The sequence below is a fragment of the Terrapene carolina genome, unplaced genomic scaffold (assembly GCF_002925995.2).
Source record: "Terrapene carolina triunguis isolate 2854851 unplaced genomic scaffold, T_m_triunguis-2.0 Scaffold33356, whole genome shotgun sequence".
Lineage (NCBI taxonomy): Eukaryota > Metazoa > Chordata > Testudines > Emydidae > Terrapene > Terrapene triunguis.
Genome location: NW_020697707.1, coordinates 888,958 through 915,308, shown reverse-complemented (window position 1 = coordinate 915,308; position 26,351 = coordinate 888,958). Strand labels below are relative to the sequence as shown.

Sequence of the window (26,351 nt, the reverse complement as noted above, 5' to 3'; positions counted from 1 at the left end):
TTTCTTTTCATCTTAAAAACGGAAGAAAAACATGCACTGCCAAAAATACAATACCCATCTGAATCTTCAGAACCCTTTGCCAGCCTGTTCCAGGAGAGAGTACAGTAATAAAAAGAATCATACATGAAAAAGTTTTATTTCATTTAAATAGGAAATACTAGGAACTAGTTGATCGTAATAATGTAAAATAGAACTCAAAGGGGAGGTGGTAGCTTCTTGCCACCTTTCCTCTTCCCTTATTCTGGGCTGGCCGGGGCACTGAAATTACATCTAGTGTAACTGTAATCCTCTGGGCTGCTCTAAATTATGCCAGAGGTAGTCAGCCACTATGTCACACATTCAATCCTGTCCCAATCTGCTCCTGATAACCCCCTTGTGTCTCTGACACAGCCCCTGCATGGAGCAGGGAGGGCAGTTAGCACAGGTCAGTTACATCAGCTTTGTGCTACCCAAGGAATCTCCTGTGTCATTTGCACCTTTGGGGAGCTTTCTGGCTGCTAAGGACTGAGCCTAAATGCTCCCTTCTTCACTTTGCATAGTTTCTTCTTAGAATAGATACAGCTTCCATAAACTGACCAGGACTCCCCAAAGAAATATTTCACCTGCACCCAGAAACAGTACAGTACCGACAATCACAACCAATAAATCCATGAAGCCTTTTCTCCTAACACCTCTATGACCTTGATAAAATATGCTTTTCCTACAGGAAGCCCTTCATCACCTGCCATGCTATTTTATCAGGCCTGTCTGCCCTTTTCCGCCATACAGCCAGAGTGGCCTCTGCTCAGGTGCTGTCTGCTGTAGATTGCTATCATATGATCTTTCCCTGAACCAGCTGCCTGAATCGATATTGATTCAGACTTGGGTTTCTGCAGGAAATCTATTGCATTTCCATTAGCAGGACTGCAAATGATCAAACGTAGAAGGCTTCATTTATATCATTCCAGCTCCATGTCGCAGAGTAAATGCACAAATACATGTTAACGTGATCTGAGCCAAATTATGCCTTCTTGTCTACTGCTAGGAAAGTAGCATATCCCTTTTTAGAGCCAAAGAATATCATCTGCAATGCAAACTGCAAATATAATAGTGAATTTAAAAGTACAATAGGTGCAGGAAGATAATAATCCAAGTCCCCTGCAGTGAAAATCCAAATTTAGGGCCTTATCATGCCACCAATTTTTAAGCAGTTCTCCCCATTGATCAGAAACTAATGAAGTGCTATGGCCCCAGACAGGAAATCATGATGAATATATACTTACATATATACTTACAGATTATACATTTATATATGGATTCAAATAACAAATACACATGGCTATATACATATATAAAGAGACAAAGATTATTGAAGTTCTCCACGGTAAGAGCAAATACCTAATTTTCAGTGGCAAAGGAGGCTTACAAAGATGTTCAGATCAAGAAGTTATAAACAAAAGCAGCCCCAACAAACTAAAAAATGGGTAATTGCAATCACTTCACTCTGAAAAACCCAGAGCATCTTTAGAAGCAAAGGCTTTAGAAATGACTAGAGGCAACACATTTGAATGTTATGAACTTTACATAACCAAATATTGAGTCAAGCACTGCCCTGAGTTACTTCAGCTACAGTCCAGTGACTTGGGTGGAGGAGGGGTTGCACCAATGCGAGCGAGTGCAGAATGTGGCCCATAGGTTTTAGATCAATTTAGCCTTCTGCACATACAAACTGAATAACTGTTTTTCAATTAATTAATTTCATGAAAAGGGGGAAAATGGGAGCGAGAAACTAAAAAAAGAACCAAAACTACACAAAATGAATAAAATGTGTGATCCTATATGGTGCTATAAAGATTTTATTATTGCATGTTTTGGAAGACCTGAATACTTCATTCATGGCCCTGCTACTTGTAGCTAATATGAACGATCCACATTTATGGCACCCCACCCCGTTTCACACACATGCATGTGTGCTTATACCTTACAGCCCTGTTGTATTCTGGGTATTATTACCTTGATTACCCACGGATAAAGCTCCTCGCAGCATTTGGATACTACAGTGACAGCGCTTTAGGAATACACAGAGTTTGGAGAGCTCAGTATCCGGGACCATCCTTAACCAAACCTGCTTAACAGAGGCCCAGCTACATCTCTCAGGATTTACAATGCTAGGCAGCCAGCCAGCGTCTCTATCGTGCACTGTTGGTTTGGGGACCCTTTTGAATGCTTTTTCACAGGGACCCTTGTTCATTTTTCCAGAAGTGTAGAGTGTAACCTGTTGTAGATAAATGGGGTAGTCAAGCATATACATACACACGGACATACCAAAAAAACCCCCCTCTATTATCACTAGCTGCTGGAGTAATGGAGGCCAGTCAACAGAACAGGCCATGTTTGAGCCGGCACCTTCAGCCTTGCCATTGACTTCACTGGGCATGAGATCAGGCCCCAGCTATTTCAAGACCGATGCTTTGGGAATGGGAGGCCATCTCTTGATCTCCCCTCCTATATGTTTAACCTTCAGGAAATAAACCCCTAGGCTGTTTATCAGCTCTGCCTTTCTGCCCCTCTTACTGAACACAGCTCTGTGCACGACCTCTGAGGGTATGTCTGCACTGCAAAACCCAGGACTGGCCCATGCCAGCTGTCTCAGGCCCATGGGGATTGGGCTAAGGGGCTGTTTAACTGCAGTGTAGATGTTCGGGCTCGGGCTGGAGCCCTGGCTCTAGGGCCCTGCAAGGTGCGAGGGTCCCAGAGCTGGGGCTGCAGCCCAAGCCTGAAGGTCTACACTGCAATTAAATAGCCCCTTCGTCCAAACTCTGCGAGCCCGATTCAGCTGCAGGTGTCCAACTGCAATGTAGACAGACCCCCAAAAGCATCCCCCAACTTGCACTAGCCGAGAAAGAGAAAGGAATAGCACACCCAGGCCTGTGAGATTACATAATCCCTGCACGGTGAAAACCATTGCATAAGGGAAGCAAGAGGTGGGGGGAGGGGAGAAAGGGGGGTTGAGATGGCGAGTAGAGAGCAGGTGAAGAAGACAACTCAAATGCAGAGGTATAAGAGCCAATAAGGAAAACGAGAAGAGGTGAAGGAGGCAGCAAAAACAGAAGAGTTAAGGGCACAGAACCCAGAGTAAGGAGCACAAATGTGGAAAATATCGACAATGTGATGTAAAGCCACTTAAAAGTCAAGTTTTCCCTTCATTTTTTCCCAAACGCTAAAATAGTCCTATTTAGATCAGAAATTATGCCATGGTGCATCAATTATTTTGAGTGGAAAGAGGATTGTTTTTGAGGTAAATGGTCCTGTTCTCAAGTCCGAATGGCTTTTTAATGGCCTGAACACTGAAAATAATCATTTTGCTGACACTTCTCCTGAGCAAAGGAAGAAAAAGGGGAGACAAGTAAAATCTGAGGCAGAAATCAGAGAAATGAAAATCAGAAGAGCTGTCAAAGCCAAGGGCAGACCAGTAACAACAATATGTACAGCTTTCCATCTTTAATGCACAGTGCAAGCGACAGCTAATCCCTGGGAGATAGGGACATATTATCATCCTCATTTTACAAATGGAGAAACTGAGGAAGCGAGGGGTCATTTGCTTCCAGTGATAGCCACTGGCAGAGCTAGCATTAGAATTCATGAGACTTAGTTCCATAGGCTGACCACTTGGCTATGCCAGCTCAGTGTGTGTAAGAGTGGAGACACAAGGAAGAGCCATTCTGCCATGAAGAGCCCAGGTTTTTAGTCACAGTGAGGCAGCACTTCATCCAGAAATGTCAAACCAGGCATCTCAAGTGGCAGAAATGTCAGAAGAGACTAAATCACCTGAGCTGATGGAGGAAAACAAAAATGAAAAGATAAAAAGACAAAGGCGCCGTGTCGGCTGGGCCTGCCTGGGATGAGCTCAAACAGCTCTGCAGTGCCATGCAAGATGCCTGCCGGCAGGTTCCAGATCTTGCACCAAATGATGTGCTCAGCTCTGCTGATATATTAATCTAAGCTGCTCCAGCAAAATGGATTTACTTCTGATTTAAAGTGATGCAACCTGAGAGCAGAATTTGACCCACTTTGCACAGTCAATTACACCCGTGCAAAGGGAGTGTTAAATACCACCAAATCAGAGCGATGGGGCCCATTTCGCTGTTGCCTTGCACCTAATACTGTCCTTTTCACTAGTGCAAAGTCAGAATCTGAGTGTTTTATGGTTACTTTGCATTGAGGCAATTGACTATGCAAAATGCAGGGCTACAAAAACTCAGGCCAAGGTGTAAGGAAGTGATGAATCAGACTCTGTGGCTGTCCTGAGAAGCTATAAACCCAGGGCTCTAACTCGAATGTTACTGAGATCTTAAGACTAGCACCACAGCTTTCTAGCTACAATTTATCCTCTACCTTCACTTGCAAATTATCAATTTTGCTCACATGAATAGGTTTAAGAACTTAATTGGTTTGGGCACAATCCATTTAAATGGAAAGCGAAAGCAGCTTAAAGATCTATCAGGAGGGAGGAATAGTTTAGGTATTATGCAGCTATAAACAAAACAATTATTATGAAAACATACCCATTAGAGGACTATGGAAACATAATCATTAGAGTACGTGATGCGTTGCTGCAGGATTGCACTTAAAGAGAAAAAATATAATTTAGTTCCTGCACTGTATTCCTAGTCATAAGATCTACACCTCTTAGACATAATACTATATAGACCGCACCTAAATGAAACATTCACACATAGAATTTAGCTGAAACTGACATGCCTCATACACGTGGACACTTAAAAATGTTTGCTTCTGTTTTCTGTATCAGCAAAGGAAAAATGACCATTTAAAATGGGAAGCCACAAAGGGAGGAAAGGCCCAATTTCTGTACTGGGAGAACACAACGTATAACAACACAAGGTAGACTGGGCTTGGGACTAACACAGCTGACACAATTACTAGGATTGTCTCTCTCCTGCTCTCTCCCAGATTCCAGGATAAAGAAGCAATTAGCCCTCCACAGACTCTGCCCTTGAAGGGTATAGCTCTAAACAGAATGTGCTGAGTTAGATAGAAAAGGGAAGAGGAGAAAAGGATTCTAAAGTGCCCTGAAGGGTCTGGTTCAGAAATGATACGTCAGTCACAGAATAGGAGCCACTAAGCTCTTACTTAGTCCTGGATGAAAAATCATCAATGCAAAGGGAAAGCTCACATGCTTTTTCTGAATAAATAACCTAGTCATGCCGGAAAAAGGAGAGAGGGTGAGATGCCATAAGGCCAATCCAATTTACAGACGTTACTTCCTGAGACACCAGTCCCAGAATTTTATACTTGACACAACTGTTCATAAAGAATAAAGTTTCAGTGCCGTTTCTTGTTTATCCCTCTAACTTTTGCTGGGCATAACAGACTATGTTCGAAATGCAGTTTAAAAAACCTCAGGCCTCTTTCAGCTCTGTGGCAGATATTGTGCAACCTGCCTTCCCACCCTTATTTCCACAGGGATTCAAGGAACTGCAGCTGCTTGAAGCTTCAGAACTTGCTACACTTACGCTTTTAGGCAGCAGTAAATCTTTCCCACTCAGTGCAAACCAAACAAAATCAATTGCCAACCCCCTCTTGCCTTTCTATCAAGATCTATGTGGAAGTCAGATCCCTTAACACACTTAGTAGATATTTATCTAAAAAAATTAATTCCCGGACAGCCATTTATTTCCCAGCTGTGAGTGGATCTGAATGCAGAGAATGGCTTGTTGCCAATGGCTGCTCACCAGCTAGTCTTTTTTCATTTACTTCAGACTCTGAGTGATCCAGTGAGGGCCAACCAGCTCTTCCAGGTTGAATTTGGCAGGGTGGTATGTTGCTGTTTTTCAGAAGCTGCTTTTGATTCCTCCCACCCCCATCCCCACCCGCAAGCCACTGCAGCGGGATGGCGTTCTCAGGTCACTTTGCCAGGTGCAAAGAGGTGGTGACTGCAGTGACATCTGTCACACCTTTAATGATACTTATGAGATTTGTAAATGATATGGCTACAAAAAGGAGTTGCTGTGCTAATGACTTCTGGGAGGAAAAAAACCCTTTGTCACTGTTGCAAAAGCTGGTCCCAATAACTTAATCCATAGTCGCCCAACTAGACAAATAAAGCTTTTGTTTGACTGCACACCCGTGTTTTCTTATCAGGCTCTTATTCTCAGAAAATGTACTCTCCATCTAACAGCAGGCCATGATGAATGCATTACTGAAGCAAAAGGCTACACAGGGTTATACATTTTTATCTTTAAATTTTCCTTTCAATATTGTTGGAACTTCATTTGACGTTATACTAACTGGGCCATGAGTCAAGTCAATGGAGGTACACCTACGTACACCAGCTGAGGATCTGGCTCATGATATAGTCTAATATAAAACATAACTAACCCAAGATGACTACTGGAAGAGTAAACGGTGCTCCTGATGCAGACATTGAGTCTGAGCATGCTTCAAAGCTGGACTCAGTGGCAAAACTCTCATTGATTTCAACAGAAACAGGATGAGGCCAAGTACATACGAATCACCAAGGCATCAGCCTGCAGTGGTTTAGGAAGGGCACAAAGGAAGGAGACTAGAGGTTCTCCTAAGCAAGCTTACAAAGTTTGTTGCCAGTTTTAACCACTGGAGACCTCAATTGTGGATACCCGGCCTGGGCTCTAGCACAGTTACAAGAGTTACAGAGATCACAGGCCGTCTGGCCTAACCTGCTCCCATCTGACAGGTTACAATGAAACATCCAATACATCCTAGTCCAGCAAGAAATTACTTAGATGTTTTACAATGAGCACAGAGAAATTTCTCCAGAAGCTTGATTTGTAAAAGGCTAATTCAGGGCCCCATTCTACATGTATGAGCTCCTTAACCAAGTCATTCTAGCTAAATCAATGAGACAACACTCATGAGTATGGTTTGCAGCGTCAAACCCTTGAGGAGGAAGAAAAAAAAACTGTAATGAGCCCTGAATGAAAAAATAGCCATAATTGTAATTGCTACATTAACAACTCTGGAATGGCTAGAGTTGCTACAAATGTACTGTAGCCCTGTCTCACTGCACTCACTGACTGCTTCAGGAAGATGGCAGGGACATTTATCAGCAATGCAAGACAAGAAAGAGGAAATAGAAGTGCTTTAGAGACAGGACAATGATATTAACAAATATAGGGGACTCAAAGCAATATGCAAATCAAATTGATCACTGAAATGGCAGGCTAAATTACAAGAAAAAGATACCAATCAAAATGTAAATAAAGTGATTCATCCTTTTGTATAATGTATGCAATGAAATAACTTGTGAAGACTTGCCTCTTGATAACTGGTCAGGATATATGTCTTTAAAAAATATCCTTTCTGGTACAACCACCATGTCTATTTAGCAACAGTTTCAGAGAGCTTGTGATCCACCCCTGTACCTCTCTCAGTTTATTCAAACTTAACATGCAATGTCAGATTCAAGGAAAAGATACAGAACAATCAAAGTCCTTTGTGGAAGAAAAAATTAGCTGCTACTTACAAAGTTTTGGAGCGATTTGGAGATTAGTTTCTGTTGTTTGTGCCTGAGACAGGGTGGTAGCCTCTCTCACCTCAGGCTCCAGCGTGGGCGGAGGGAAGGAAGGTGCGGTGGAGGACGACAATGAAAAATCTAAGACACGGTTATGCGGAGAAGGCAAGAGGAAAGGCTCGGAGGGCACTAGCGAACTATCAGCTTGCACTGTAACTTCAACCTTGGTTTCAGGGCTCGGTACTGGGAAAGGTGAGGTATGCACCACTGAAGGCGACAGAGCAGTAGGTTCCACTGAAATCACTGGGTCTTGCCCTATCCTCCCAGGGTCTAGGTGGGTAGGAGAATCATACTCAAAAATTTTGTCTACAAACACCCACTTGAGGCCAGCAATGCAGAGGCACAGGCTGAGCAGGCAAGCCAGGATAGGGACGATGCAGATCTTTTCAGAGTTGAGGCAGCCCCTCAATCGCTCTGCCTCCAGGCACACGCAGCAAGTAGCGGCAAGGCCTGCTATCCCCTGGACCCTCCCGTCCTCTGTTTGCATCCCTGACATGTTGTCCTCAGCTGGGAGCCCTTCGAGAGATGCAGCAGGGTTCAGCTGAGTCGAGGAGTGGGGAAAAGCCTCTGCAGATACTTCAGACATATTTAAGCATAAAAATCTCAACCAGCTCACCTCCAAAAGGCCTTAACTCTATCACAGTCCATTATTATGAGACGGGCAAAAATCAAATCACCCAACTCTGGAAAAAAATCATACAGTGGGAGTCAGTAGAGAGTCCAAGTTCAAGAACATCATCTGAACTGGGAGAGGATAACAATAAAAAACCCCTCTCCTATTAAACAAGAAATAGAGTTGCTTAGTAATTATTTAGCTCCCATTTCCTGGCCACTTTTATAATTCCTTCAATGCCTCTCAAGCCATCCCAGCTCGTCCGAGGGGAGTGTTGGGGGTGGTGCAAGGTGGGAGAACCGCACCAAACAAAGCACAAATTGTTGGATTAAGTGAACCAATAGCCCAGAGCGAAAGGCTGGCTCCTCACCTTGAGCATCTGAGGCTGGTGTCTGCTTAGATGAAGAAAACAATTGTCATGCAGCAGAAGCAAAAGCAAAATCAGGAACAGCAGCAACGGCGGCAGCAGCGGCAGAGGTAACAGTGACAGTAGCAACAGCATCCTGTTGTGTTAAAGCGACGGCTGAAAGAGGCTGAATCATTACAGAGCAGCAGGTGCCTGCTCTGTGAGCATCACTGCAAACAATATCATTACACAGAGCAATGCCAGGAGGGTGGTAACTCCCTTCTTCCCCCCACCCCCTCCTCTTTGTCCTTCTTGAGCACTCGCTCACTTTCCTCCTCTTTTTTCCCCCTCTCCTCCCTCACAGTCTGTTTCCCTCTCCCCTTTCTCTCCCCACCCCCGCCCCTCTGCAGGACTGCTTTGAGTGAAATCAGTACACCCAGCAACACAGGACTGCTAGTGACTTCCTATTTTATCCAATTAGAAGGAATAAAGGCCATCAAATCAAAGGGAGGCAGGCAGGCAGCAGTTATGCGCGCTCTCTCTCTGTGTCTCTCTTCCTTCCACTGTTTGGTCAGAAGAAGATGGTAATCGATTACAGCAATCTAACAAAGCTGAGATGGGGGTGTAGATGGTAGGCTTATGGGTTGGACCCGATGCTCAGCAAGTCTGATATCTGATCTCTCCCAAGGGAAGTAGGCTTTTCTACTGCAGTTTCTTCCTGCCTGACGCGTAGAGATAGCATTCCTTCCCAATCACTCTAATAAGTTTAACTCTCTAACAATAAGGTGATGCATCTTAGGGAAACGAATATTTAAAAAAAAATCATTTAAATCTTTGACAAATTTGCCTGTAAATTATTATGGAGACGGGGATTGCATCAGCTTTTTAAATTCTGTTTTGGAAATGAATTTAACATTCTTAAAAGAAAATCAATCTCTCAAGAGCTAGTTTGTAACTGATACAGAAAATACAATGTTTAGGTTCTGCTTGAAATTGACAAAGATCAAGGAAATCCAGCATTAAAAAAGCTTCTGCTCTGTTCTTAACTTGGCCCATTGTTTCTCTGTATTGCAAAGATTTATTACGTCCTATGGTGCTTATTCGTGCCTCACTTAAATTAGCATAAATCAAGGAGCAGCTTCACTGAAGTCAATAGAGTTATAATGGTGTAATGGAGATCAGAATCAAGCCCTTTATGTGGCATAATATTAACATATACAATGAGAAAAGGGGCTTTGATTATCAGCCCCCCACCCCCGCCTTGTGCCATCATTTCCAGCAGTGACTTGGCAGCGTTTTACACCCATTTTACACTGGTACGAACGATGGTACAAGGTGCAAGGAAACAAAGAATCAGTCCCTCTGAATTGTCCTGGCTTTGCTTCTTGTTTTGAATGTTACTTAGTGACTAGTTTCCTTTTTATTTATTCATGGTAGTTAAAAATAACTAACTCCCACCAAGACCTCAGGGTAAGGGTAACTAATCTTTGTATAAACTAGGTTTATTGACACTGAGGTAGTTCCATGGGTGATCTGCTGTTTATCGAGATTGAACACCACCAGCAGTTTCTTTGGTGCCACTGGGACACATTTATACCTGGTGAAAATCAACTGGTGTCAAAGGAATTATACCAGGAATGACTTTGTCCCAGTATATTAAATTAAACCAATAGGGGTCTGCACTCAGTTATGTTTATCAAATACTTCCTCTTAAATGAAAACAAATTGAGCATTAAGGCTCAGAAATCAAGCTCTCATAAGCTAGACAATGCCAAAATGTTACAGCAGTAGACAATGGGAGTCCAAGGTACTCAGCACCTTCCAGAAACACATCCATGCAGAGTATCTTTGTTTGACCAACTATAGCAGTGGTTCTCAACCTATTTACCATTGCAGGCTCCATATGCAGCTCTCTCTGTGTTATGTGGGTGGCATCCACACAATATATATTCTACCTGTGTGGCCCTGAGGATGACACATGGGCCGCAGCTCTGTGCTGATTGGGCTGCAAGTGCGTGGGTTGAGAACCACTGAACTATACAATAGTACCTGGCAGAACAATACGTGAGAGTCTGGGGAGAGACCCATGGTTACATTAAAAAAAAACCCCACAGCTGATAGCAACATTCTTTATAAAAATATAATCAACAATCTAAGGCTGTAATTCCATTGTGGGATCTGGTCTTAAGGTTTATGATGTGATCAGAAACCTTTGTCAGAATGATTGCCTTTGATCACATAGAGTTGCTTAGCTTTTTACCTTTGCATTAACTAGCTGATAATACGTTGCATCAATACTGCATCTTTTGGCAAGTATAGCAAAATACTTCCCAAATGGCAATGAATCACACACTTTACATTGCCACTGTAAGATAGGGAGTATTATCCTCATTCTACAGATGAGGACCATGACGTTTGAGTATCTTATACATGTCTTCTAATGCATCTCATCACTGGATTTTTTTTTTATTCGGCCTAACTTTTTTCCAAATCTTGCTTTCTTATTACCCATAACTATGACCCTTTTGCACACCTGGATCCCTCCAAATCCATGTAACCCCTTACCGTATTCCCCCACATGGAGCTGCCTTCGAGGAAAACTACATATGTTTAGTTCTCTGAATCTTTCCCTCTACCCTATTCATCGTTTCCGTTGTTCTTCTCTCAGTTTTCTCCTCTCTGTTGACATCTCTCTGGTGCGGAGATGACCAGATGTGAATGTGGTAGGGGCAGGCTCCCAAGTGCCATGTCGTTAATTGATAAATAATGTCTAGTTCTATGGAGGGTGTAGAAAGGGACGATCACCTCCTTTGCTCATATTGTGACACCCCTGTAGCCCAAGAGCCCGTTGTTTTTCCTTTACCACCACACCTCAAGCTGAAAACCACTAGGGCCCCACTGTACGTCAAGCTCTAATTCAGTGCGCTTGGCCTGGCCATTTATTTTCAGCCCTTCCACCAGGTTTTCAATCCGCGTGACATGTCCACATTCATTCGAAATTGTTGCTCAGGCCGCGCTTTGTGAGACTCTCACACATATCTGTTAGAACAAGCTCTCTTACAAACGCTGGGTGAGTCCCCACTGCCCACCTCAGCCGCAACCCTCTGCTGAAGAGTAGCACACCACGGTGCAGACAGGCGCTACGCAGCACATGCAGCTCTCTCCTGCTCGCTAGGCAGCCTGCTCCTGCTGGGGGATTGTCTGTTCCGGGGCACTGGGAGCAGGGCTGTGCGAAGGTGGGGTGGGGCAGGAGGGAGGGAGCTGTGATAAAAGCTCAGCCTGCAGCGCATCACTGCAGCTGCTGAACATGACTGGCAAAAAACAGAGTAACTCACTGTAGCTCCTCATTTGTTTCAGCTACTCCTCCACATGCCAAGGCCCTGCCTGTCTGCACTATCTCAGCACTTTGCTCGTCTAGACGCAAACCCCTCCTGCTGCCTGCTTAGCAGCATCACAACAGGCCTGCCTCCCCTCCAAGCTGCAGTAACCCCCACCGTTGGTCCAGCTTCTCCCTGCTCTTGACTGCAGGTCCCTTACATCACAGCACCACTCGACCTGGATCACTGTCTGCCTCCGCAGCATTAGCAGTAGCTCTCAGTTCCTATCCTCCCTCACACGATCCCCTTCCCGCCTAGCCAGCTGCACTGCTCCTCTCATCACCCACTCAATCCCCCTAGCCCTCCCACACCCCCGAGGTTTAACAAACCCCACTGCCCTCCCTCACCACACCCTAGTTGTGGACCGTCAGGGCTCCATTAACGTCTTCTGTGCCAACGAGCTTCTGCATGGGAATTGGAGCCCAGGGAGCAAAGTCTGCATCCTCTCCCACTCTGCGTTTCTGGCCCTGCTCCACTCATGGAACCCGGGCCAGGGGACAATCTGCCTGAGTGCTGTAATTCTAGCTTTGAGAAGCGATTAGTCTGGGCCAGAAAAATTACTGGTCAAGGCACCCACTCACAAATAATCTACAAAAGACGACATCAGTAGCTAGGACATGTGCTGAGAATGGAAAAAGAACACTTACCAAATACGGCCCTTGAATGGAAGCCAGAAAACGCAAGAAGAAAGAGGGGAAGACCGCAAATAACATGGAAACAATCAGTTCTGAACCGTATCAAGCACTTCAACATGAACATAAGAACATAACAACACAAGAACGGCCGTACTGGGTCAGACCAAAGGTCCATCCAGCCCAGTGCTCTGTCTACCAATAGTGGCCAATGCCAGGTGCCCCAGAGGGAGTGAACCTAACAGGTAATGATCAAGTGATCTCTCTCCTGCTATCCATCACCACCCTCTAACAAACAGAGGCTAGGGACAACCCATCCCTGGCTAATGGGTAAGATGGGAAGATTTGGAGAGAACGGCAGTTGATAGGCAAGGATGGCAAATGTGGGTAGCCCAACGTGCTAAGGTCTAAGGTAGGGCTCTGAAAAAGGAAGGTATTGGAACAGGAGGCATGCTAGTACGCCTTATCTCGCTTCACCTGGGGAGTGGGAGGGAATTTCTTGCCGTTTGGTGCTTTCTCCCAATAGGCTGTTTTTGGTAGCTACTGCAAGGGAATGGTCTCTGGGTTACAGTCTTTCTGTACATGCATAAGTCCAGGTACAGATTTGCTACTGAAGGTGTTCTCTCCCTTGTTAGTGCCTTTTCCCCCAAATAGCTTGAACATTCCCTCCGGCAGCTGCAAGGTTTGGCTTTTCATTCCTGCATTACCACACTAGGAAAGATGTATATTGTTTTAACATGGTTCTGTTGCAGGCTAGAGGAGATGAGCAGCTGGGGCGTTAAACCAACAATGGGTTAATGGGAATGGAGACCATGAAAGGAGAAGGTGAGTGAGTCTGGGTGACTTGTCTATAGCTTGCAGGTGCAGAAGTTAACCAAACTAACCCATTGGTAACAAATCATAAGAATAAGCTAGGCAAGGGTCTCCTTAGGTTAACTCCCTGTGCCCAGCTGTATTTCTGCGCATGTACATGACTTGGGTCTCTTTGGCCAAGAGGAAAAGGTTGTACAGATTCCATGTCAATGAAGTTACTGTGTGACTGTGACTGGACTCCTGCCATATAGTAAATGGCAGACTTGAACTTAGAAGTTTGCAAAATATTTTTGTATTGGGGGTGCATTTTGCCGGTAAATTTAATATAAATCCCTTCACTGCTGTAAGTTCTTAAGAGAAAAAATAATAATTAAGACTGAGATGGGGGGAAGTGAGCAGAAGAGTTGGTAGAGGCTGTATCTGTCCTTCTGACTGAACAGGTGTCTAACGTGGCTTCCATACATTTTAAGGCTAGAAGTCACCCTTCTAGTCTGACCTCCTGCATAGCACAGGCCACAGAATGTCACACTATAGAGAATCATCCTCCAGCAAGCCACAAATGTACATAAAACATTTCTCAAAATAAAGTATAAATAAATAGATAATCACCATGAAGAATATCCACTGTCAGCAAAGTAAAGCAACGAGTAACATTATTCTCAGGTGGTCACTCATCCATGTACTAACCAGGCCCAAACCTGCTTATGGTTTTATAAATTAGGCCTGATAAGCCTTATTACTCATAGCATCAAGGTAATCTGTTTTGAAATATCCAGCTGCTATACCCTCACTTTAATTCATCATATTCCCTACCTGGATCCCCTAAGAGTACACTACATTCTGGGAAGCATCAGGCCCCGAAGAGACAAAGTATGTGCTCATGGGCAGATGTACTGTATGTTACAGTTGGACATGTTGAGTCACAGGTTGAGAATGGATGATGGTTAGTAGCAAAATACTGGTATTAGCAAAGTGACTTCATTCCATTCATTGCACTCTTGGAACTTTCAAACAGACACGAGCAACAATATGCTCTTGTGGTATTAATACAGGGAACCGCTCTATCTATTTGTATTTCATTCCATTTTTTCCATACACTGAGAAATTGAAAACAGTATAACTAGGAGGATTAAAAAGCTGCACATTCATTAATAAGGGATTGATGATTAAGATTAAAAGGATCCCTCTCATTGATTATGGGGCACTTTCTTCCAATTAAATAAATGCAGCATTTAGAAGATGGAGGTCATCAAAAACCACCAAGAATGCCCAATGCATATCAACACTGACAGCAGTTACCCCCTCTCCCCAAAATGTATCAACTTGTGTGTGTATCAATATGTATACATAAGGGGATATCCATGTGATAAATTGGGGGACCACATCGTAGATCCATTTGTCATGCACCTTTGATGGCTCACCTGAACTCTGCCCACTAATCCATCTTCCCAGGGACTAATTCCAGCCATCTGAACCTCTGCGAATTTCAAAGAGCTCCATTAAACACTCCCAGACAAAAAATGCATAAGGAGAAATCCTATTTCTCTGAAAGACCTCCACTGGAACTGCAAAAGCTAAAAGCGAGACCAACCTGAGCCTAGCTGTCATGTACAGAAGACATCATTTTTCTGAATGGGAGCGTCACCAGGGCTGTCGCTTCTCCCCGGCTCCAAACCATGCGCTCGGCTCTTCAAGGAGGTTTATTTGCACAACAGAGGTTATCAGACAAGCAGAACACAGTCTTAACTCAATCCTCAGTGACAGGCTTTAGGGCCACTCCTCCAAGGGGTCTCCAGCCCTCCAGCTCCTGCAAGCTTCCTAGCCTTGGCCAGCTCTGCTCCCCTCCTGGAGCAGCAGTCACAGGGCTGTTCCCCTGAGCCCTCAGCCCTTTGCTCCCGGGACCCACCGCAGGCCCTAGCTCCACTCCAGTGTGACTTCCCTCTGAGGCTCCTCCGCCTGTCTCATCCCTCCCTCCCCAGCTGCCTACTAGCTGCCCTTTATAGGCCCAGGTGTGGTCCAGCCCTCTTTAAAATGGCTGGATTGGGCTCTGGTCCAGGGAGCTGGGCTTCATCTATCTACAGGGAGTCACAATTCCTTCCCTGCTCCCACCTTGCTCTAAGAAGGGGCCATGGGAAGGAATTCATGACAGCCCTTTTGCAGGTGCAGATGACTTCTGGACAGTGCATGCTCGGGGGTGGAGTGAACGTTCTGTCTACTTCCTGACCAACTACAGAGAGAGAGAAGCAGATGTCCCAGGAATCCTGCTTTCTCCCATGCACACATAGCTGACCCCTCCCCCTCCCTCTGCCATCGCCTCATGTTATTGGGAGGACAGCTGTGCTGGAAATCTGTACTTTTTTTCTCATCTATGTTTTTTGGTACGTGCATCTCCTTTAAGGAAAAGGCAGGAAAGCTTTAGTGCTAAACACATATAGGCCCTAATCTGACACAGCACTTAAGCATGTGCTCAACTTCAGTGGGGTCCCTTTGTGAAGACTAATACATTCCCTTGTGATGTGCATAATAAAAGATAGGAAGCAACATTCAACGAGCCTTCTCGAACATGTACCCGGAAGCGTGTCAGCTGGGGGCAATCACAACAACATATATTTATCAGAAACCTGCAGACCAGTCATTATGAATGTCAGTGCACTTGAAAGGTTAATGTTCATCCCAGCATGCATATGACTTTACTGTGGAATCATCTATACATACAGCGTATACTCATATATTATCCATTGGCAGAATGCAGACTCTTTAAGGGCAATCACTGTGGTTTACAGAAACGTGCTTTACTAAAAACTACGGGTTCTCTCAAGAAATGTTAATCATTTCAATGTTTGCTGCAGGTAATTGTAACAGAAAGATGCAATAAGATGGGCTGCTATTTCATAGGAACAAAAGGGTCTTCTGACTCTCTTCATCCTCCAGTGAAATGTGAGACACTGAGTCTCTTTCATCCTAATCAGAAGCTGAGTTTGTGGCACTCCCTGTGACTCAGGAATATGACATTAAACATGAATTTCAGGAGCTTTAATCAATGGCAATAAATTGCCCAGCTGATGTATACACAGGCTCAGACTGTGTTGAATACTGGAATTGTACAATGGAAAAATTAATCAGGGGAATTATATGGTAAAGTAGCATTCAGGAAATGAGCAGGCAGTTTAATACAAGAAATATAAAGCACCCAACTCATGCCGTCTGCCTAGGAGAGTAAGCAGTGGGAGAGAGACGAGCACACCGCATGTGTTTTACTTGAGAACAGTATTCTTCTCATCTCTCCCAGTGCTGTAGCATCAGAGTGGTTCACAGTCTTTAACGTTTTTATCCTCACAACGCAGCTCTGTGAGTTAGCAAAGTGCTGGGATCCCCATTCTACACCTCAGGCACAGAAAGACACTAAGTGGCTCACCCAAGACCATACAGGGAGCCTGTGGCAGAGCAGGGATTTGTCTCCAGAGTGCCAGGCTAGTGCTCTAACCACTGGGCCTTTCTTCCCTGCTACTAAACCTCAGAAAAAGATGACAAAAACAGCACTACAGTTCGCTCAGCAGGCTCTGCACCAAATAGAGTTCTTAACAAAGAACTCGAGGATGAGGGCAAAAGTGTTTTTCTGCTCCTCCTCCACCATCTTTAGGGGCTGATTTACCACCACCCCCAGCTCAATTTAGAGATTCCTTGAAAACTGATGTAAATAGGGTAAAGGGACTCAACTCTGTATGGGGATATATGATATACATACTGCATAATTATTCCATGGGGAAGCTTAAAAAAGAAAATCAAGGCTTTGCAACCAGTGCTAGATGGAAGCATTTTTACAACTTAAGAACATAAGAACGGCCATACTGGGTCAGACCAAAGGTCCATCTAGCCCAGTATCCTGTCTCCCAACAGTGGCCAATGCCATGTGCCCCAGAGGGAATGAACAGAACAGGTAATCATCCAGTGATCCATCCCCTGTTGCCTATTCCCAGGTTCTTGCAAACAGAAGCTAGGGACACCATCCCTGCCCATCTGGCTAATAGCATTGATGGACCTATCCTCCATGATCTTATCTAGTTCTTTTTTGAACCCTGTTATAGTCTTGGCCTTCACAACATCCTCTGGCAAAGAGTTCCACAGGTTGACTGTGCATTGTGTGAAAAAATACTTCCTTTTGTTTATTTTAAACGGGCTGCCTATTAATTTCATTTGGTGACCCGTAGTTCTTGTGTTATAAGAAGGAGTAAATAACACTTCCTTATTTACTTTCCCCACACCAGTCATGATTTTATAGACCTCTATCATATCCCCTCTTGGTCGTCTCTTTTCCAAGCTGAAAACTCCCAGTCTTATTAATCTCTCCTCATACAGCATCCGTTCCATACCCCTAACAATTTTTGTTGCCCTTTTCCAAACCTTTTCCAAGTTCAATATATCTTTTTTGAGATGGGGCGACCACATCTGCACGCAGTATTCAAGTTGTGGGCATACCATGGATTTATATAGAGGCAATATGATATTTTCTATCTTATTATCTATCCCTTTCTTAATGATTCCCAACATTCTGTTCGCTTTTTTTCCCCCAGAGAACTATCCACAATGACTCCAATATCACTTTCTTGAGTGGTAACAGCTAATTTAGACCCTATCATTTTATATGTAAATTTGGGATTATGTTTTCCAATGTGCATTACTTTGCATTTATCAACATTGAATTTCATCGGCCATTTTGTTGCCCAGTCACCCAGTGTTGAGAGATCCTTTTGCAGCTCTTCACAGTCTGCCTGGGACTTAACTATCTTGAGTAGTTTTGTACCATCTGCAAATTTTGCTGCCTCACTAGTTACCTCTTTTTCCAGATCATTTATGAATATGTTGAATAGGATTGGTTCCAGTACAGACCCTTGGGGGACACTACTGTTTATCGCTCTCCATTCTGAAAACTGACCATTTATACCTACCCTTTGTTTCCTATCTTTTAACCAGTTACCAATCCATGAGAGGACCTTCCCTCTGATCCCATGACGGCTTACTTTGCTTACGAGCCTTTGGTGAGGGACCTGGTCAAAGGCTTTCTGAAAATCTAAATACACTATATCCACTGGATCCCCCTTGTCCACATGCTTGTTGACCCCCTCAAAGAATTCTATTAAATTGGTGAGGCATGATCTTCCTTTACAAAAACCATGTTGATTATTCCCCAACAAATTATGTTCATCTATGTATCTGACAATTTTGTTCTTTACTATAGTTTCAACCAGTTTGCCCAGTACTGAAGTCAGGCTTACCAGCCTGTAAATGCCAGGGTCACCTCTGGAGCTCTTTTTAAAAATTGGCATCACATTAGCTATCCTCCAGTCATCTGGTACAGAAGCTGATTTAAATGATAGGTTACAGACTACAGTTAGTAGTCCTGCAATTTCACATTTGAGTTCCTTCAGAACTCTTGGGTGATACCATCTGGTCCTGGTGACTTATTACTGTTTAGTTTATTAATTTGTTTCAAAACCTCCTCTAATGATGCCTCAATCTGGGACAGTTCCTCAGATTTGTCACCTAAAAAAATGGCTCAGGTTTGGGAATCTCCCTCACATCCTCAACCATGAAGACTGATGCAAAGAATTCATTTAGTTTCTCCACAATGGCCTTATCATCCTTGAGTGCTCCTTTTAGCATCTCGATCGTCCAGTGGCCCCACTGGTTGTTTAGCAGGCTTCCTGCTCCTGATGTACTTACAATTTTTTTTGCTATTACTTTTTGAGTCTTTGGCTAGCTGTACTTCAAATTCTTTTTTAGCCTTCCTAATTATATTTTTATGCTTCATTTGCCAGAGTTTATGCTCCTTTCTATTTTCCTCACTAGGATTTAACTTCCACTTTTTAAAGGATGCCTTCTTGCCTCTCACTGCTTCTTTTGCTTTGTTGTTTAGCCACAGTGGCTCTTTTTTTGTTCTCTTTCTATGTTTTTAATTTGGGGGATACATTTAAGTTGAGCCTCTATTATGGTGTCTTTAAATTTTCCATGCAGCTTGCAGGGATTTTACTTTTGGTGCTGTACCTTTTAATTTCTGTTTAAGTAACCTCCTCATTTTTGTGTCGTTCCCCTTTCTGAAATTAAATGCTACAGTGTTCCCCGCAACAAATTTAATTATATTATGGTCACTATTACCAAGCGGAACAGCTATATTCATCTCTTGGACCAGATCCTGTGCTCCATTTAGGATTAAATCAATAATTGCCTCTCCTCTTATGGGGTTCCAGGACTAGCTGCTCCAAGAAGCAGTCATTTAAGATATCAAGAAACTTTATCTCTGCATCCCATCCTGAGGTGATATGTACCCAGTCAATATGGAGATAGTTGAAATCCACCATTATTATTGAGTTTTTTATTTTAATAGCCTCTCTAATCTCCCTGAGCATTTCACAGTCACTATCACCATCCTGGTCAGGTGGTCGGTAATATATCTCTACTGCTATATTTTTATTATTAGAGCATGGAATTTCTATCCATAGAGATTCTATGATACAGTTTGATTCAGTTAAGATTTTTACTTTATTTGATTCTACACTTTCTTTCACATATAGTGCCACTCCCCCACCAGCACGATCTATTCTGTCCTTCCGATATATTTTGTACCCTGGTATTACTGTGTCCCATTGATTATCCTCATTCCACCAAGTTTGTGTAATGCCTACTATATCAATATCCTCATTTAATACAAGGCACTTTAGTTCACCCATCTTATTATTTAGACTTCTAGCATTGGTATATAAGCACTTTAAAAACTTGTCACTTTTTAGCTGTCTCCCATTACATGATGTAATTGAGTGAGACTTTTTTTCATTTGACTGTTTCTCATCAGATCCTACCTGTGTTTTATCTTCCATTCTCTCCTCCTTACTAGGACATAGAGAATCTCCTTAATAGATCCTCCCCTAAGGAAAGTCTCTGTCCAAACCACGTGCTCCTCAGCACCTGTCGGCTTTCCCCCAGCCCTCAGTTTAAAAACTGCTCTATGACCTTTTTAATTTTAAGTGCCACAATCTTTTTGCTTTAGGTGGAGCCCATCCTTCCTGTATAGGCTCCCCCTTTCCCAAAAGTTTCCCCAGTTCCTAATAAATCTAAACCCCTCCTCCCTACACCATCGTCTCATCCACACACTGAGACCCAGCATTTCTGCCTGTCTAACTGGCCCTGCTTGTAGAACTGGAAGCATTTCAGAGAATGCTACCATAGAATCATAGAATATCAGGGTTGGAAGGGACCTCAGGAGGTCATCTAGTCCAACCCCCTGCTCAAAGCAGGACCAATTCCCAACTAAATCATCCCAGCCAGGGCTTTGTCAAGCCTGACCTTAAAAACCTCTAAGGAAGGAGATTCCACCACCTCCCTAGGTAACCCATTCCAGTGCTTCACCACCCTCCTAGTGAAAAAGTTTTTCCTCATGTCCAACCTAAACCTCCCCCACCGCAACTTGAGACCATTTCTCCTTGTTCTGTCATCTGCCACCACTGAGAACAGTCTAGATCCATCCTCTTTGGAACCCCCTTTCAAGAAGTTGAAAGCAGCTATCAAATCCCCCCTCATTCTTCTCTTCTGCAGACTAAACAATCCCAGTTCCCTCAGCCTCTCCTCATAAGTCATGTGCTCCAGCCCCCTAATCATTTTTGTTGCCCTCCACTTGTCCTTGTTGAACTTCATCATGTTTCTTTTGCCCCAATTCTCTAATTTGTCTAGATCCCTCTGTATCCTATCCCTACCCTCCAGCATATCTACCACTCCTCCCAGTTTAGTGTCATCTGCAAACTTGCTGAGAGTGCAGTCCATGCCATCCTCCAGATCATTAATGAAGATATTGAACAAAACCGGCCCCAGGACCGACCCTTGGGGCACTCCGCTTGATACCGGCTGCCAACTAGACATGGAGCCATTGATCACTACCCGCTGAGCCCAACGATCTAGCCAGCTTTCTATCCACCTTATAGTCCATTCATCCAGCCCATACTTCTTTAACTTGCTGGCAAGAATACTGTGGGAGACCATATCAAAAGCTTTCCTAAAGTCAAGGAATAACACATCCACTGCTTTCCCCTCATCCACAGACCCAGTTATCTTGTCATAGAAGGCAATTAGGTTAGTCAGGCATGACTTGCCCTTGGTGAATCCATGCTGACTGTTCCTGATCACTTCCCTCTCCTCTAAGTACTTCAAAATTGATTCCTTGAGGACCTGCTCCATGATTTTTCCAGGGACTGAGGTGAGGCTGACTGGCCTGTAGTTCCCCGGACCCTCCTTCTTCCCTTTTTTAAAGATGGGCACTACATTAGCCTTTTTCCAGTCATCCGGGACCTCCCCCGATCGCCATGAGTTTTAAAATATAATGGCCAATGGCTCTGCAATCACATCCGCCAACTCCTTTAGCACCCTTGGATGCAGCGCATCCGGCCCCATGGACTTGTGCTCGTCCAGTTTTTCTAAATAGTCCTGAACCACTTCTTTCTCCACAGAGGGCTGGTCACCTCCTCCCCATACTATGCTGCCCAGTGCAGCAATCTGGGAGCTGACCTTGTTTGTGAAGACAGAGGCAAAAAAAGCATTGAGTACATTAGCTTTTTCCACATCCTCGGTCACTAAGTTGTCTCCCTCATTCAGTAAGGGGCCCACACTTTCCTTGACTTTCTTCTTGTTGCTAACATACCTGAAGAAACCCTTCTTGTTACTCTTAACATCTCTTGTTAGCTGCAACTCCAAGTGTGATTTGGCCTTCCTGATTTCACTCCTGCATGCCTGAGCAATATTTTTATACTCTTCCCTGGTCATTTGTCCAATCTTCCACTTCTTGTAACCTTCTTTTTTGTGTTTAAGATCAGCAAGAATTTCACTGTGAAGCCAAGCTGGTCGCCTGCCATATTTACTATTCTTTCTACACATCGGGATGTTTTTTCCCTGCAACCTCAATAAGGATTCTTTAAAATACAGCCAGCTCTCCTGGACTCCTTTCCCCCTCATGTTATTCTCCCAGGGGATCCTGTCCATCAGATCCCCGAGGGAGTCAAAGTCTGCTTTTCTGAAGTCCAGGGTCCGTATTCTGCTGCTCTCCTTTCTTCCTTGTGTCAGGATCCTGAACTCAACCATCTCATGGTCACTGCCTCCCAGGTTCCCATCCACTTTTGCTTCTCCTACTAATTCTTCCCAGTTTGTGAGCAGCAGGTCTAGAAGAGCTCTGCCCCTAGTTGGTTCCTGCAGCACTTGCACAAGGAAATTGTCCCCTACACTTTCCAAAAACTTCCTGGATTGTCTGTGCACCGCTGTATTGCTCTCCCAGCAGGGTGATTAAAGTCTCCCATGAGAACCAGGGCCTGCGATCTAGTAACTTTTGCTAGTTGCCAGAAGAAAGCCTCGTCCACCTCATCCCCCTGGTCCAGTGGTCTATAGCAGACTCCCCACCATGACATCACCCTTGTTGCTCACACTTCTAAACTTAATCCAGAGACTCTCAGGTTTTTCTGCAGTTTCATACCGGTGCTCTGAGCAGTCATACTCCTCTCTTACATACAATGCAACTCCCCCACCTTTTCTGCCCTGTCTGTCCTTCCTGAACAGTTTATATCCATCCATGACAGTACTCCAGTCATGTGCGTTATCCCACCAAGTCTCTGTTATTCCAATCACATCATAGTTCCTTGACTGTGCCAAGACTTCCAGTTCTCCCTGCTTGTTTCCCAGGCTTCTTGCATTTGTGTATAGGCACTTAAGATAACTCGCTGATCATCCCGCTTTCTCAGTATGAGACAGGAGTCCTCCCCTCTTGCGCTCTCCTGCTTGTGCTTCCTCCCAGGATCCCATTTCCCCACTTAGCTCAGGGCTTTGGTCTCCTTCCCCCGGTGAACCTAGTATAAAGCCCTCCTCACTAGGTTAGCCAGCCTGCTTGCGAAGATGCTCTTCCCTCTCTTCGTTAGGTGGAGCCTAACCATGGAGGTCCTGAACTTCAATTTCTTACCTAGCAGCCTAAATTTGGCCTCCAGGACCTCTCTCCTATCCTTCCCTATGTCATTGGTACCTACATGTACCACAACCACCGGCTCTTCCCCAGCACTACACATAAGTCTGTCTAGATGCCTCGAGAGATCCGCAACCTTGGCACCAGGCAGGCAAGTCACCATGCGGTTCTCCCGGTCATCGCAAACCCAGCTATCTATGTTTCTAACTTAAACCCACCTCCCAAAGTTATAAACATAAACATATTGCAGGCTTATATTTGTGGATTAAACTTTGCAATAAAATCGTACATTCAAGATTTGCTAAGCTTCAGAAGTTCACTTGCAAAGAATATCATTATTTCAGTGCAAGAGCTAGTTCAATATACAGCTTTCTACAAATACCTCCAAAATTTGAATTTAATCGACAACATCCTGAATCGCGATATCCATTCAATTATATTGTCTAGCTCAGTTCTGGACATGTCTACCCAAATGCATCTTCATGGTGTTTAAGTAGCTGAATCCAAATATTCTCTGCTTAAAATAATTTCAACAGCATAGCACCTGTATACTGCAAATCTTCCAATAAGAAAAGACATTAGCATGTCTCATAATCTCAGCATCATCAAGGAGATTTAATATTTAATACTTGTCTCTTACTTTACCCACAAAGCCAAGAAATGAATGAATCACTCTTTTGGCACTGGAGGGAAAACTTTGTGGATTTCCAGCAAGTAATTAAAATTCAGTCAAGTAAGAATGACAAAGGGAATTTTATGCTTAGTCAGCACTCTGTATTTTAACCAATTTTGGCTTGTTGCATAGAATCATAGAATATCAGGGTTGGAAGGGACCTCAGGAGGTCATCCAGTCCAACCCCCTGCTCAAAGTAGGACCAATTCCCAACTAAATCATCATAGTTACGTTTCTAATCTGAAACCTTCAGCTGAAGAGCTAAACGGTATTTTCTGCTGCATCTCCCCTCCGCTATATCTTTGGTACTGTATGCATTGCACATATCATTCCACAGTCTGGCACAGGGACTAGCATTTCACGGTTTACAGCATCAATAGGAAAAAGGCAGTTATTCTTCCCCCATAGCATGACATTCACATTACTACAGGGTTGGCTGGTATTGAGCTAGAGAGACGAACAGGGACAGTCACCAGCATCTGGATAACGTGCCCACTGCATTTACATTTATATCCATTTCTATCCATTTACCACGTTGGTTAGTGGGTTGAACAGGAAAGCAACACTGCTAAGCCTTTTCAGGACATAAAACAGTCACTGAAGCTGCTTTTCAAGTATCTAAGATGACCTGCATTTAACCAAGATAATTAAGAAACAGTCCGATACAAAGTTTGGAGCTGTGCTGTTGGATGAGTGTTCCGTGCCAGAATTTCAATAACTAGCTCTGCTAAAAGAGCGCAGGGGATTTTGAGCCTATGTGTGTGCCAGAAGAGAATAAAATTCATTTCTTAACCTTCCACACTTAACCAGCATTAACAAATATCACAATGTATCCATTAGGGTTAGACACTGGCTAATTAAAAAAACCCATGCAGCTGGGGTCTAATCAGTAATAATAATTACTTGCAGCTGTTTCCACCACCTTCCATCCCCTATCTCCTCCCCTCTCCTCCTCCCCCAATAAAAACTCGGTGAATTCTTGTAGTTACAGGAAGTTGAATGCATTATTTATGTGGATGCAGAGGCTAGAAAGTCCAGGCATGCTGCTTACCACTATTGTGGTAAGGTACAGCGATTGGCAATAGAAAGCTTGCTTGTGCATTAGGTGCTGTGGACAGATTTCAACCTTGCCAAATGAAATAGCGAAGTAATAACAAACATTAAAACAACAACAAAAACCTGAGCTAGGATTAGAAGGCAGGTCTGAATTCACTGCTGAGACAGAGTACAGTAGACCATCAACAGTAAGAATGATCCAGTAACAATTAACCTATTACAATAAGATCGTACATTTCCTTTGATCTATTAATATGATTATGTTCAAATGTATTTACTCAAGCTAGGGATCTCCAGAGGATGTGTGGGGAAAACAACTACAAAAGGCACACCTTCATTTAGTGGCCAAGATGAAAAGTAAATGAGGGCCTTTAGTGAGGCATTTCACTCTTTCCCCTCTCCCATTAAAACAATGTACTTTTTATTCCGAAAAATCATTGCATTTGTCCATGATTTCAAGGAATATTAAACTGGTAGTCAGGCAAGCCAGAAATGCTCATTTCCTGGCATACTAAGCAATGACCTACCATTGCAGACATGGATCTGTCAAGTTGTCATCTGTGCACACATTCTGAAATAATGCCTTTCAGATTTCATTTCCACGCTGATCCTGGGCAACTGATCATGCCACATACAAATATGGATGCAGAGGCTGAGTCCCTGAAATGAAGGCTAAGTAACAGAGGGGGGGAGGGGATGATGTGACTTGAACAGGTAATAAGGTTGCAGACTGTACAAACTAATTACAATAATCAAATGAAATCAATCCTCTCCTGATAGGCTGCATCTGTTCTTCCCAAAATGAACTCCACCTTCTTTTTTCAAGCGGCTGATCTCTGCGGGGAACTTGTGACTTCTTGACACAAGTGCTTAGCTGTGAAATCTATAAACAGCAGCAGATGAATGTGTGATGCTAGCCTAATGCTGAAGGCTCCCCAATACTCCGCACATGGACCTTGAAGAGCCTTACTGATTTCAGGGGGACACCACATGTGCACAAAATGGGTCCTTGCCGAGAGACCATACAATAGATCCATTAGGTTCATGGTAGGACCCAGGGGTCCAGTGATTAGGGCGCTAGCCTGGGTCCTGGGGGATCTTGGTACAATTTCCTGCTCTGCCACAGACTTGATCCTGGACAAGTCACTTGGGTCCAGATCCTCGAAAAGTATTTAGGTGCCTCACTCCCATTAGCCATCTAAATACCTTTGAGGAGCTGGGCCTTAGTCTCTGTGTGCCTCGGTTCCCCATCTGTACAATTTTCAGAGTAGCAGCCGTGTTAGTCTGTATCCGCAAAAAGAACAGGA

At 43.9% G+C, this 26,351-nt stretch overlaps 1 protein-coding gene across 3 annotated transcripts in view; it reads right to left on the bottom strand.

The window, feature by feature from the left end:
- Window positions 1-26,351, bottom strand: part of NRG1 (neuregulin 1) — a 237,281-nt gene that overhangs the window by 120,269 nt on the left and 90,661 nt on the right. For 2 of the 3 annotated variants that reach the window (XM_026663343.1, XM_026663344.1), the window contains exon 1: window positions 7,502-8,135. The exons of the other annotated variant lie outside the window; for it this stretch is intronic. In XM_026663343.1, coding sequence (XP_026519128.1) covers window positions 7,502-8,135 — 634 coding nt within the window. Of the gene's footprint in view, window positions 1-7,501; window positions 8,136-26,351 lie in introns of those variants that run through there. 3 annotated transcript variants of the gene reach the window in all.